Source organism: Cololabis saira, chromosome 11 (assembly GCF_033807715.1).
Source record: "Cololabis saira isolate AMF1-May2022 chromosome 11, fColSai1.1, whole genome shotgun sequence".
Taxonomy (NCBI): domain Eukaryota; kingdom Metazoa; phylum Chordata; class Actinopteri; order Beloniformes; family Belonidae; genus Cololabis; species Cololabis saira.
Genome location: NC_084597.1, coordinates 46,957,439 through 46,972,948, shown reverse-complemented (window position 1 = coordinate 46,972,948; position 15,510 = coordinate 46,957,439). Strand labels below are relative to the sequence as shown.

The 15,510-nt window shown below is 43.1% G+C and overlaps 1 protein-coding gene across 3 annotated transcripts in view; it reads right to left on the bottom strand.

Annotated features, from left to right (window-relative positions):
* LOC133455535 (transcription factor 4-like) overlaps positions 1–15,510 on the bottom strand; it is a 312,468-nt gene that overhangs the window by 159,325 nt on the left and 137,633 nt on the right. For all 3 annotated transcript variants that reach the window (XM_061734619.1, XM_061734617.1, XM_061734618.1), the window contains one exon: positions 4,576–4,634. In XM_061734619.1, coding sequence (XP_061590603.1) covers positions 4,576–4,634 — 59 coding nt within the window. The remainder of the gene's footprint in view (positions 1–4,575; positions 4,635–15,510) is intronic.

Below are 15,510 nucleotides of genomic sequence, written 5' to 3'. Positions count from 1 at the left end.
AATGTGTCCCAAACCAGAATCCACCGTATGCCAAAAAAATTAGACCCCTGGTTTTCTATATTCCCACATTCAAGATGGCCACCCCATATGGTAAATTGGACTGTAAACGCTGTTGCCTATCCTGGTTTAGACTCATAGATCAAGCAATTCCTTACAGTTACAATAATACTGTGTTTGGTATCATTTTAAAGGAGACATTTATAGCTCTCTTTCAAACCTAAAGTTGAACTTTTCTGACATACTTGGAGGTCAATAGAGCTCCAGAAACCCCAGAGAATGTTAATTTTTCACCATTTTCGCCTATGTTATTTTTATTTGTATTAACTCTGTGACACCTAGGAATACCAGAGACATAGAAAAACAAGTACAGCAATACTCACTTTCATATACAGTTTCAGAAAATGTATAATATCACCATATTATTTCTATCTTGTGGGTGATTGTGTGCTGGAATTCGTGGGCAGTTAGGATGCTGAAATACCGCAGTCAAGCAGCAGGTGGCGAGTTGCCACAACAACGAGTTAGCGAGACAACTAGCTAACATGGATGTTGCCAGTGCAAATATATGTGGTGGTGTTCATCTCCTCTATTAAGGGTGAGTAACAGTAACACTCACTCACTCACTCATCGTCCGCCGCTATCCGTTCCCGGGTCGCGGGGGCAGCAGCCTCAACAGGGATGCCCAGACTTCCTTCACCCCAGACACCTCCTCCAGCTCTTCCGGGGGGAGTCCGAGGCGTTCCCAGGCCAGCCGAGAGACATAGTCTCTCCAGCGTGTCCTGGGTCTTCCCCGGGATCTCCTCCCGGTGGGACATGCCTGGAACACCTCCCTAGGGAGGCGTCCAGGAGGCATCCGGTACAGATGCCCAAGCCACCTCAGCTGACTCCTCTCAACGTGAAGGAGCAGCGGCTCGACTCCGAGCTCCTCCCGGGTGACCGAACTCCTCACCCTATCTCTAAGGGAGCGTCCAGCCACCCTGCGGAGGAAACTCATCTCGGCCGCTTGTATCCGCGATCTTGTCCTTTCGGTCACTACCCAAAGTTCATGACCATAGGTGAGGGTAGGGGCGTAGATTGACCGGTAAATCGAGAGCTTCGCCTTTCGACTCAGCTCCTTCTTCACCACGACGGTCCAGTACATCGACCGCATAACTGCGGACGCTGCACTGATCCGTCTGTCAATCTCCCGCTCCATCGTTCCCTCACTCATGTACAAGACCCTGAGATACTTGAACTCCTCCACCTGAGGCAGGACTTCTCCACCCACCTGGAGAAGGCACGCCACCCTTTCCCGGTGTAGAATCATGGCCTCGGTTTTTGAGGTGCTTATTCTCATCCCCGCCGCATTGCACTCGGCCTCAAACCGCCCCAGCACATGCTGAAGGTCCCGGTCCGATGAAGCCAACAGGACAACATCATCTGCAAAAAGCAGAGATGAAATCCTGAGGTTCCCAAACCGGATCCCCTCCAGCCCCTGGCTGCGCCTAGAAATCCTGTCCATAAAAATTATGAACAGGACCGGTGACAAAGGGCAGCCCTGCCGGAGTCCAACATGCACCGGGAACAAGTCTGACTTACTGCCGGCAATGAGAACCAGACTCCTGCTTCGATCATACAGAGACCGGACAGCCCTTAGTAGAGGGCCCCGGACTCCATACTCACTCAGCACCCCCCACAGAATGGCACGAGGGACACGGTCAAATGCCTTCTCCAGATCCTCAAAACACGTGTAGACTGGTTGGGCAAATTCCCACGAACCCTCGAGCACCCTGCGGAGGGTATAGAGCTGGTCCAGTGTTCCACGACCGGGACGAAAACCGCATTGTTCCTCCTGAATCCGAGGTTCGACTATCGTCCGTATTCTCCTCTCCAGTACCCTGGCATAGACTTTCCCGGGGAGGCTGAGAAGTGTGATCCCCCTGTAGTTGGAACACACTCTCCGGTCCCCCTTTTTAAAGAGAGGGACCACCACCCCGGTTTGCCACTCCAACGGTACTGTCCCCTTCCTCCATGCGATGTCACAGAGGCGTGTCAACCAAGACAGCCCTACGACATCCAGAGACTTGAGGTACTCAGGGCGTATCTCATCCACCCCCGGTGCCCTGCCACTGAGGAGCTTACGAACCACCTCGGTGACCTCGGCTTGGGTGATGGATGAGCACGCCCCAGAGTCTCCACTCTCTGCTTCCTCAGTGGAAGGCATGTCAGTCGGGTTGAGGAGATCCTCAAAGTATTCCTTCCACCCTCCGACAATGTCCCCAGTCGAGGTCAACAGCTCCCCACCAGCACCGTAAACGGTGCCGGCAGAGTATTGCTTCCCCCTTCTGAGGGGCCGAACGGTCCGCCAGAATTTCCTCGAGGCCGACCGAAAGTCTTCCTCCATGGCCTCCCCGAACTCCTCCCAGACCGGAGTTTTTGCCTCCCGGACCGCCCGAGCCGCGGCTCGCTTGGCCTGCCGGTACGTATCTACTGCGTCAGGAGTCCCACAGGCCAACATAGCCCGGTAGGACTCCTTCTTCAGTCTGACGGCATCCTGTACTTCCGGTGTCCACCACCGGGTTCTAGGATTGCCGCCACGACAGGCACCGGAGACCTTGCGACCACAACTTCGACAATGGAGGCATCGACAATGGAGGCAGAGAACGATGTCCCCCGCCTCCCCCGGGATCCGAGAGAAGTTCTCTCGGAGGTAAGAGTTGAAGATGTCCCTGACAGAGGGCTCAGCCAGACGTTCCCAACAGACCCTCACAATCCGTTTGGGTCTGCCCGGTCTGTCCAACCTCCTCCTCCGCCAGCGCATCCAACTCACCACCAGGTGGTGATCAGTTGACAGCTCAGCCCCTCTCTTCACCCGAGTGTCCAAGACATGCGGCCGAAGGTCAGATGAAACGACAACAAAGTCGATCATTGACCTCCGGCCTAGGGTGTCCTGGTGCCACGTGCACTGATGGACACCCTTATGTTTGAACATGGTTTTCATTATGGACAAACTGTGACTAGCACAGAAGTCCAACAACAAAACACCGCTCGGGTTCAGATCGGGGAGGCCGTACCTCCAGGTATCACTGTCATTGCCCACGTGAGCCTTGAAGTCCCCCAGTAGAACCATGGAGTCCCCAGTTGGAGCACTATCCAGTACTCCTCCCAGGGACCCCAAGAAGGCCGGGTACTCCGCACTGCTGTTCGGCCCGTAGGCACAAACAACAGTGAGAGACCTTTTCCCGACCCGAAGGCGCAGGGAAGTGACCCTCTCGTTCACCGGGGTGAACTCCAACACATGGCATAGCTGAGGGGCTATAACCAAGCCCACACCAGCCCGCCTCCTCTCACCTTGGGCAACTCCAGAGTAGTGGAGGGTCCAGCCCCCTTCAAGGAGCTGGGTTAAAGAGCCCAAGCTATGTGTGGAGGTGAGCCCAACTATCTCTAGCCGGTATCTCTCAACGACTGCTAACCAGTCCACATGGCACCAGCTCATCACGGTCCTTCCTGCGGGTGGTGGGCCTACAGGAAAGCGGGCCCACGTCGCCGTTTCGGGCTGAGCCCGGCCGGGTCCCACGGGCAAAGACCCGGCCACCAGGCGCTCGCCTACGAGCCCCAACCCCAGGCCTGGCTCCAGGGAGGGGCCCCGGTGACGCCGATCCGGGTGACGTTACGGTCCTTTGTTCTTTCTCCTCCATGATTGGCGTGAACCGCTCTTAGTCTGGCCCGTCACCTAGTTTGCCATGGGAGACCCTACCAGGGGCGTAAGTGCCCCCGACAATATAGCTCCTAGGATCACTCGGGCACACAAACCCCTCCACCACAGTAAGGTGGCGGTTCAAGTAGGTGTAAAATGTGATTGTTCAGTGATATTTTTGATGAATTAAATTGATGAAAATCACTCAGGCCTTTGAATATTGCTTACTAATAATAGTCTTTACAAAATGCTGGTCCAAAGAATGAATGGTGGTGAATGGGACTGAGCTTGTTACAGCTATTTCAAGCCTTATAATAACTTCTCACAAAGAAAAAGTATGGTTATATCATACATTTCCTGACTCGTCAAAGTCCATTGGGTATTGTGGTTGTTGTCTTTTGGGTCGTTGATATCTCTTGATCCCAGAAGATAAAATTAACTAGATATTTTAGGTGAAAAATTGTATGGAAATGTGTGTAATTTATGGTTTAAGGAGGCCGTGTGACCTCTATGTTTGTCAGAAAAACACAACCATGGGCTCAGATAAAAGCTGAGAAGGTCCCCTTTACATTGATACCAAACAATCATATATCTACTATTGACAAATAGGAAACTGATCACCATTTCTAACTTTAGACGACAAATCAATAGTTGTGCTAATTAATCAATAATTATGGCTAAACGATAACTTTGACAGCTTAGCATACGGCAGAAATGGATTCAGCACAAAAAAATCATATAGAAACAATAGAGAAAGTGCTTTTCCTCAAAAATGCCTACCATGTTGTTTTCTAAGGGGCTTTTTCAATTTTCGGCCCTGACTAATATAAGAAGCACCAAAAGTTAACAGTGCCACCCACTCCACTTTGATGCAAGAGAAAACACTAAGTTAGACTTACCTGATGACAGTGTGGGTTGGACTCCCTGCTGTATGAGTATGAACTCCTGTCTGTTTTACCTAAAACAAACAGAAAAGTAAAGGAAGTTAGCAGTCACTCATCTTCACTGCTAAACTCAATACCTAACTTGAATGCTGAATGCTAAATTAGCAGGGCAGCCAGTTGGCTGTGTACTTTGGAAGTTAATTCAAAAAATATTTGTTTTATCTAAGCTGTTGATAGTATGGCATAAACATTTATTAGAGGTTTATATAACTCTACATAATATATAGAGAAAAGTTGTAATAAAAAGTGTCCTGAAGGATTTCACATAACGGGACATAAAAATAAAATAAAATCGTCTAAACAGTGATTCAGCCACAAGCTACAGAGCAGACCAGTAAAATATCTGAAGTAGAAAGCAGTCAACGCTAGGTTTTCCTGATCAGAGGGTGTTTTTACATTCTGCATGTTTTCTTCTCGCTGATGTCCCAGCACGACCAAACGGGCATCTGCTACGTCTGCAGTACATACGCAGATCCACATTCACACAGGAAAAGGACTCATCCAACAAACACAAAGCACTTTATCTTCCCCTTTTTGTGAAGTGGAGATTTTTTTCCCCATGCATGTTAAGCCAAAACACAGAATATTAGGCAAAGTCTTCAGCTGCCGTTCAGAAACATGAAAGAGGGAAAACAGGAAGAAAGAGAAATCCTGTCACATCTTTCAGTGACTCTATCTAGATGTAAAGGGAAGAGGTGTAGGCGCTACGTCACTCCAAACGGAAATAATCAGTTCTTGACTATGCCAATCTCCTGACAGAGACATATAAAGGACACAAACACAATTTTCTTCATTCCATTGAAATTCGTTGGTGACACCATATGAAACAGGAATTTCACATTTACAGCACCAAACACTAAATGATTTCTAAATAGTTACTACAGTTACTACAGGTGGTCAATAACTTCAGGGAATAATCCGAACATTCGATCCAGCACGAGATCGTGAGAAGATCAGGTGGTCCTCAGTTGGTTGCAGTTTGATGCCATGCCTATGGTCCAGTTGAAAGAAAGGTTAAAGGAGCATGAGGCTCCTTTTAAGAAATGAGACTCTCTAGCGCCACCCTTCACCACGACGGTCATCGGGGGTACTGCAGCCAACAGCGAAGCCGGCACGGGAGAACGGGGAGAACGTGCATGCAGCGTCATGTGACGTCACATCCGCAGGACAGCGCAGGAAATTATGGCCCAGAATTGCAGCACATTTTGCAGCACACAGCCTGTTCAAGGCAACGGAGTGATACGCTAGTGCAGGGGTGCCCAATCCTGGTCCTCGAGAGCCCCTATCCAGCATGTTTTAGATGTTTCCCTGCTTCCTCACACCTGATTCAAATTACTCGTCATCATTAGCTTGTCATAAAGGTCTGGAAAGTTCTGTTGTTGAAACAGCTACTTTTATCACGGTGTGGGGAAGCAGGGAAACATCTAAAACATGCTGGATAGGGGCTCTCGAGGACCAGGATTGGGCACCCCTGCACTAGAGGGCTCATTCTTTTTGGTTTGGAACGCTTCATCTGACATTATTACTAGAAAACTTAAAACGTATACAGATTTTTATCATAAATCCTGCCTCAATCCTGCCTCAGGCTCCTTTAAGGCAAATCATTAGAAAGTTTGATTTGTTAAATAATGAAACACTTCTATTCTGATTAGTTGCCTCTTCCGGGATAACAGGACCTCCGTCCGTTTGGGGCAAAGGGACGCTGTATGGCCACTGAATGGACCAAAGTGAAAACACATGATCTTGATGAGATTTGGAGCAACGTTGCCACACCGGGCTCCACCATCGTCCACATTCAATCAGTCTGTTGGAAAAATGGACTTCCATGCATTCCACACAGCCTGCCAAGGCCCCATGCAGCTAGCCTGTGTAGCTATTCAGAGTGGTGGCCCAACACCTTACCATGACCATTTACCATCATTGTCCTTCATTTCTCCCCCAGCTGTACCCATAACGCAGTGGTAACAAATAAGTTATGCAAGAACTAAAGAAACCAACCAATAACCAATATTCTTCTTTAAATCACACATCATATGGAAGATGTAAAACCATTTTGCACTACTACTCCTTAACCCTCTAGCTAATGAGACGACTCAACCTTCCCTCTGCATGAGAAAGTTATGGCATAAAAGCTGTCATTAACTATTAACGTCATATAAGGCAATAAACATTCACTTTTTTCAAGATGTGTTTCATTCTCTTTCTCAGAGTTTGATCTCCAACATCTTTTTCTGGTACAAGAACTGAAGATGTGATCACACCAGCTTTATTTCAGTTGGTGATGTAGTTTTGTTGGTTTTTATATACTTTACTATCTGCACGTTCCTCAGGGACGGACCGACATCTGATACACATTTTATGGATTTCTCAAAAAGAAAAAGAGCATCTTTGTTCAAACGTAATGAAATGTGTTTGACTGAAATCAGACATCACAGCTCTTTAAGCGCAGGCCAAAGACTGGTGGGTAAAAGAGAAGAAGGTGACGCTACTTTGGCAGGATACCGACCGTCATTTTGACACACAAACCCAGTGCGTCTAACTGTGAAAATGGTGTCTGATGAATTTTGAAAACGCAGCCACCGACTGCCACTGTGTGTAGACAACAAAGCTAATTTCCTCCCCGGCTCCTGAACAGGCTTTCCCGTCCTCTGAGCTGCAGGACCGCTTTGCTGACTATTTTTACCACACAGACCTTTTTTGGATAAAACCTTAAATCTCCAGCCAGTCTAAATATCAAACCACAGCTAGTGTGTAATTACATTCTGCTGTCAGCGAAGCCATACCAGATGAAATGGAGGGGTTTTATGGCGAGCGTGTGTGGAGGAATATGAAGCGTGTATGCGGTTCAGGGTTGGAATCAGGCGTGTATGGATCGGCGCTGAATTCATGCCAACATGGTAGTCGATGCAGAAGAGGTTGATAATTACAGGCATAGGAATAGAAACGTGGCTGCCTGTGTGTGTGTGTGTGTGTGTGTGTGTGTGTGTGTGTGTGTGTGTGTGTGTGTGTGTGTGTGTGAGCGGGAGAGACCAATTCAGCGGCCTCAGCTTCAGCTACAACTGATGCCAGCTGGACCGGTTTGGCACTTCTACAAAAACACCCACACACACACAGGCCAACACACACACACACACACACACAAAGTACAGGAAACTACTGGCACAGATGCACACACACACACACACACACACACACACACACACACACACACACACACACACACACACACACACACACACATAAATACGTAGAACATACACACACACAATGGTCTTATTTCACAGACACAAACACACACAAAATATATCCTAAAGGACGACACACACACACGCACGCACGCACGCACGCACGCACGCACGCACGCACGCACGCACGCACGCACGCACGCACGCACGCACGCACGCACGCACGCACGCAGGCAGGCACGCACGCACGCACGCACGCACGCACGCACGCACACACACAGACACACACATTTAAAAATATTAATTTAACACAAGTCTGTCTCACATTCAGTTATTTTCTTTAGATTTCATTAGGTAATGCCTTTTTAAGAAAAACGTAATCAGCAGAAAACAAAAGTCTTTCAAACAAAAACGTAATTAAATCCCACAATTTCAAATCAAAATGATGCTTGTAAAAATTTGGATGGATATCTCTTACAATTGTTTAAAAACATCACTAATTTCTTCTTTTTTTTTTTTGTATGTTGAGTAGTAATCAGAATCGGTCCACAGATGCTTTTCCGGGTCTATATTCATGTCCTCGTGTCAGTCATGGCTTTTTCAGGCATTACAGCATGTAAGCCAGAGCAGCAGCTGCAAATAAAATCATTGCCAGAAAATTCAAAAGACAAGTTTAATCAACATTAATATTTTGAATAAAAAACAGCTTGACACAGTTTGTTTTTGTGTGTGTTTTCTGTTTTGCTTTGCTTTTTTTTAAATAGCTACATTGTCACCTCCCTCCTAATATGGCAACATGCTACTTAGCCTTCACTTGATGCTGTAGATGCCTACAAATATGACCAATTGATCCTGAATTCAGTCTTTAAACAAGCCTAAACGCTGCCTGTCCCTACGAGGTGGCCTCGTGCCTTCCAGCAGCTCTGCAGGCTGAGCTCCTACATTACAAACACCAACCAAAGTCCTTGCTTTTTTAATTTGGCTGTTAAAGAAAGAGCAGCATCAAAAAAGACTCGGAGAGGGAGCAAAGCAGGATGGGAATGATCGGCCAGGCAAACAGACACCATGTCACATAATGTCGTGAATGGACGCACACAAACACAAACACACGCACACGGAAGCATTGCATTTCACTGCCTCTGTACAGATAAAGGATGATGAGCCAGACTATTGATAAAAAGGAGTACAGTTTATTTACAAAACAGGATTCGGCAAAAAGCATGTAATTTAATTTAATCTTGATTATTTCTTTAAAAGGAAGTTTTTGAAAAATAAATTGTATGGCATTTCTTCTCAATGATGACTTCATGAATGAGGTTTCATTTTTCAGAAGGTGAAGGAGCGATTTCTTTACGTAGAAAAAAGATTCTAGTGCGTATTAAAAAAAAAAAAAAAAAAAATAAAATATATATATATATATATATATATATATATATATATATATATATATATATATATATATATATATATATAAAATACCTTTTTATTTCCTATCTTATATAAAATATTAAAAAATAATCAAAAAATTCAGTTAAATAAGGCTGACAATAATATATGTATTTTGTCATGTATTGTATTTTATCCCCAAATTAGATGAATTAATGTTGCAAAACGTGTAGCTTTTACAAAATACGGTTTGAAATACACAATAGTGTTTTTGTGTCGAGCTTTGAAACATCCCCTTTGAGAACCTTTCAGAAAAATTATATCCAAAAATCAAAAATCCAAATCCAAAAATAACTCCTTAACAAACCTTTTATTTCTAAAAACCTGAATTTATCTGTTAGTTTTCCTAGGACTTCACAAATATAAAAGTCAATCTCCAAGAGAACAACAAATTCATAGAAGGTGTAAAAAGGGTAAATGCTGAGACAACAGGCTTCGTTAAGAGTGCCTCAGTAATTGTGAAGTGCTTGCAGGAGCGTTGAGGGTGTGCAGGCTTTGTCCTGAGAAGTCCCCACCGATGAGCCATGACCCTTTTTTTAAAGCCTTGAACAATTGCTTTTACTCAGTCTTTCATGGATTGTTGAATCAAATTTTAGGATACCAGCACCTTCCCTGATAACAAAGAACCTTGTTGTTCATTTTAGAGGATTTAGGCATCCTTTTTTCAGTGTCTCGAAAGGTGGTAAAGTGTCTACTGGTATATAAATGACATAAACTGTTGCCGACCCTTGAAACCAAAGACTGTTTCAAACCTTAAGATAATGTCTAAGGAGTGGGTTCTACCACTGCTAACTTCGACATTACTCAGACGGCAGACGTGAAGAGGCTTGTTGGCCGTGAGGAGAAGGCCAAGCACCCCACTTGGTCAGTGCTCTGACTACAGAGATACAACACATGGAGGAGGGGGCTTTACTCTAGCCACTCTGCTGTGTAAAGCCCATAGAGAAGTTGGTGAGCCAGGAGAACCAAATCCCTGCTAATCCATGGCATAGAGAGAGAGAGGAAACACAAATAAGCTCCATTACAAGCTAAGAGCTAACAGGAAGCAGGAAGCTCAGCTGGACTACTAGAGATTCTGACCCAGCTCTTAAGGGTGCCGTACTCGTGAACCCGGGGATGCTTTCACAACTTATGGTAAAATGAGAAAAGAAAAAAAAAACATCTATATTGGAACTGATGTAATTTGAGAGGTTTTACTTTTATAGCAAAGAGAACCACCTTGAGATTTATATTGAGAAAATAGATTGAACAGGTATGACCTAGAATTTAAAGGTTAAAGGTTTTATTTTCAATCCCATTTCTGAGGGAATGGATAAACTTAACTGGGGCTTCATAACAAGAGAAACACCATTTTCTGCAAGTAAGTAAGTTAATTATTACCCATGAACACTTTAATCTCCACTCTTTTTTTTTATATGATGACATAGCACCTGGGAAGGTTTTTTTTTATTTCACATATGCTCTGTGGTATGACGTCATCCTAGGTACTAAAAATGTATTTCTATCTGATAACAAGAGTAGCCTGGGAGATAAAAGTTATATGGGACTAATCCAAAATGATATTCACCCCCACAGATGTGTCTTTTAACTCTAACTTTAACATTTCATCCAAATATTAGCAGCTAATAGTGAAATAATATCACTTTTCAAGTCTTTGTCCTTACATATACTACATATACTATTATTACATATATACTACATATACTGTAGTCGAAAGTAAACTACTTTTCCAAATGTAAACATTTGAATCCTGTTTAATGATTTTGATTACAACAATCAAAAAACGTTTTTTTTTTTTTTCTTATAAACATATTAAAATAGAATTCCTGTTTTTTGGGGGATTGTCCTCCTGGATGAGACCGATAACACTTGATAACAAAGTGCATGTTTGCGTCCATCATCATGTTCTGACCGCTGGTCTTCAACATCCCTTAAATTCATAGATAACCGACACTGTAACTAGGATTTTGACTCAGAATGTACTGGTGGATTTATATACTTAAACAAGTATAGAGGGAGGGGGTTATCCGTGGTGGTGGTGGTGGTGGTTAATACAAGCATGCTGTGTAAATGAGAGATCAGTCTGTATTGACCAGCTCTGTCTTAATTGATGTCTAGCTGTTAATACACAGTTAGCTTGGTAAAGTTATCATAAACCAGTTCACCTGTTAATCACTTCAATCAGCCGTTTGACCAAAGAACAGAAAAGCAGAGATGCAAGAACAGAAAGGAAGGCAGGATGGAAAAGAGAAGAGAAGAAGTTGAGTTGAAAAAGGAATGAGCACATGGGGAAGTTTTCAAACTGATGTAGGAATAAAAGCACATGTCACTAGAATGTAAAAGACTGTTAGATACTTCACATACAGCACATGTCCGTACGTCTGCATCTTTTTTTCTGATGATAGGTACGTCAAATTAAGTGACTCAAACTTATTCTTAAATGAAAGATAAACGGTTCTTTCATTTCTCAAAAACGAGAAGCAAGTAAGTTCAAATTCCAAGTTATGAGCTTTGGACTTAACCCCAATTTAACCCCTGATTTCTTAATTGGTGTCAACTATTCAAATACTGATACCAATCAAATATTTACATCTCCAATGTAAAAAGGACAAATATGTTTCTAGACAGAATAACTTAAAGGTTTTCTTTTGCTTCATATTTGGAATAAAACAAAGTTTGATTCCAGCCTCTGTCAACCTCAGGAAGGAAATTGATACTTAATTTACAGGCTGCTAGTGAGGAAAACACTGGGATTGGAAGGTTTCGTTACGCTGACCTAATGTTCTTAAAGCTGCTATGAATTTTGAGGGTTTGTTTTTTCTATTATTTAGAAAAATTGATAAACAATGTGCATATTATCTGTGTTTAGTTTTATGCTTAGTTTTAACATTTTCTAAAGAGATTAGTGTCTGCTATGTAGCACTAAGAGAAACCAACAAACTTGAGCCCATATCATCTGTGTTAGAAAGTGTATCCTTTATCTGATTTCTCTTGAATGCTTTTATTTTAATATAATCAACAGAAAGAATCAAATCAAATCATCAAATTTACCAGCGATCAGTTTCAGGTTTTCTTGATTCATCGCGGCAAAGCAAGAAAATAAAAAGATGCTGTTGTTCCAGTCATCAGAGTCGAGATTCCTTCTTTCAAAGGTTTCAGAGACACATGGCGTGGTGCGGAGGCAAACAGTCAAAAGACGTGATCTCCTCTGACACCCGTATAATGAGTCCATTTTAATAAAATATATGACTAATAGTGCAATTTGATGAGGATGACAAAGATGATACGAGAAGAAAGAAAGAGATGTGAGAAGTAGGAGAAGGATTGATAGAAGAGGGGTTAAACTCCCTCTTTCTGAATGTTGTGCATGTTTGTGCGTGTGTGTGTCTGTGCATGTAAGTGTGTGTGATGGGGGAGGGTTCTACTGTGCAGACATGAATCATTCTGAGGGATTCAAGCGTTTCCATGACACCACTGGGCACGGGTCCAGAAGTTTCTACAAAGTCTGAGCGCTAACCATGCACACACGCACACACACACACATCATGACACACTGTAACAGACACAGACACAGAAACCATGATGAATTTGAAGCGATTTATTTATTTCCTTCGTGGCGTTGTCTTCCTGTGTCGAGCACAACATTTTTAGAGAATATCAACATTAATTTAACACACGATGGTCGATGGGTAGCCTCGGTCCAACCGACAGCACACACACTACCGCCACCACCGCCCCCCTGCAATCCCAGCAGGCATTGATTCCTTGGCACGGGAGCGAGTGAATACATCAAACGACAGATGAACGTATACGAGTGTCGAGAACAACTTGAGAGATGTGGCATCCTGCTCACATCTGTCACCTTCTACCTTCAGCAATTATTATATTTAGTTAAAAGGAAAACTTTTCATAGTGAAGTGTTACTGTTATCTGTGTATTTAATCTGACATGTGGCAATATGCAAACGTCAGGTTGTGTCCTCTCGACTCTATGAGCGACTAAAAGAGAGAGCTTCCACAAAATGACCTTACACAAGTCCACCAAGTGTGAACGTGTCTTTTCTTTATATAGACATAAATAACATGTCACCACTCCTCCCACAAATGCGATAAACATCTGGATCAGATGTCCACTTGTGGTAAAAATGTAAAATGCTTGCAAATGCTGTTTGCGCAAGATGGCAGTGTCCTTGTACTGAGGCAGTGTGGGTTCTTTTTTTGTAGCCGTCCTGCCATCCATCTCAGTATACTATGTACTTCATATGCAGCTCTTTGCTCTCTTGCCAACACAACATCTAAAAGCTGGACACAATCACCAGCTTCCTCCTCCAACGTTCAAAAACAACATCTGCCACTAATCGAGACTTCTCTCTCCGGAAGAAACAAAAAATTGAATCAAATAAATGAATGGATAAATAAATAAATAAATAAATATTGCATGTGTTGAGGAGAGCGCCACACACGTGCAGAGAAAAAAAATGAATAAACAATGAAACATCAAGCATTTTTTAAATGTTCATATTCTCGTCAGAGGAACAAATATGCTCTGCTGCTTCAACAGCTAACAGTGCTAATGCTAACACACAAAAAAATGTTAGCATGAGTGTGAAAGTCTGCAGAAAAAGATGTAAAGTAATAAGGTCTCGCTTCATTCTCAGTGTCTTCCAACCAAATCAAGACAAAATATTCCTGCTCTTTCTTAATAATAGCATACGTTCTGGTGTGAAATACGTATTGTAGTAGTGTCTGCCACATTAGCACATAACTACGGTGGCCGAGACCCGCCATTGCGGAAAATTAAAGAAACGCTGCAAATATAAAGAAACGCTGCTGCAAATAAAAAAAAAAACAAAGCAAATAAAAAAGCCACAACGGAAGTGAATTACCAGGGACTATTTTTGCTGATGCACCGGTGTTTTTTACGTGAGAGGAGAAGAAGAAGACGAAGAGGACGTAATAGAAAAGGAATAAATAAGAAGAGCGAGGAATAAGAAGAACAACGAACAAGAAAATAAGTGAAAAGGTTAGTGTTCAAAGTCGCTACGTGTAATTTTTAATGTGCAACACCGGTGCATCGGCAAAAATAGTCCCCGGTAATTCACTTCCGTTGTGGCTTTTTTATTTGCGTTGTTTTTTTAATTTTATTTGCAGCGTTTCTTTTATTTGCAGCGGCGTTTCTTTTTGTTTGCAGCGTTTATTATTTTATTTGCAAAGCGTTTATTTTATTTGCAGCGGCGTTTGTTTCTGTTTGCAGCGTTACTTTTAGTGGTTTGTACGCATGGATTTCTGGCACTGAGGAATCATCAGTACTTTTTGCCGTTGCTAACAAGGGCGGTGACAAACAAGATGCCTCAGCAAACACTTGCCTTTTAGCATTCATGAGAATTGTGTTTACTATACACATATCATTATATATATATATATATATATATATATATATATATATATATATATATATATATGAATAAATAAAATTAAATGTCCTAAATAAAAGGTATTTTTACAAAGAGTATATTTAAAAATAAAAAATAAATATATTTGAGTCGTAGTGATGCTCAACAGAACTGAGCTGCAGGCTTGTGTTCAAGGGAATGACACTCATTACCAAAAACCATTATACCAACAGAACCCCACCACTCTATACTCACCACCGACACCTATTAAAAAATAAACAAATTTAAAAAATAAATATATGAAAAAAGATGTTGACAAATATAAGCCCCTCCCCTTTTTAATTTGAACAGAATAAAGTATTTAAAAAACGTTCTCTCACAAAGCTTGGGTTCGTCGAAGGAAGACGCCGTTGCTTCGCAGCGACGTGTATTTGAGTGTTTCTGCGGCTTTTCTGTACGTGTCTGTTGGCTCCAGACAAAACAGGGCTGCTGAAATGCAGCAGGCACTGCAGATTTTTGTTGGCTGGCTGACAGCACTGTGCCCATGCCAAGCCCCGACGGCAAAAACGACTAAAAGACGCATAAGGCTGGCATTAAAGCCCCAAATCCCCCCCCCCCCCCCGAACCCCACATCCCTCCTTCTCTTTTCTCCTTGTCTTTTCTCGCTCCATGGCACGGCGTTTACTCTGGTCGGGGTCTGTCTTGATTTGGCAACTTTGCCATCCGTGAATTTATCAATCTGTCTTTATTTCACTCTGATTTGTGAGGTAGAAAACGTGGCACCTGAAACACAGCGGGAGTTGTTGGTGGACGACGCGTTTTTTTTTTTTTTTTTGTTTTGTTTCTTTTGTTTTGTTTCTTTTTTCA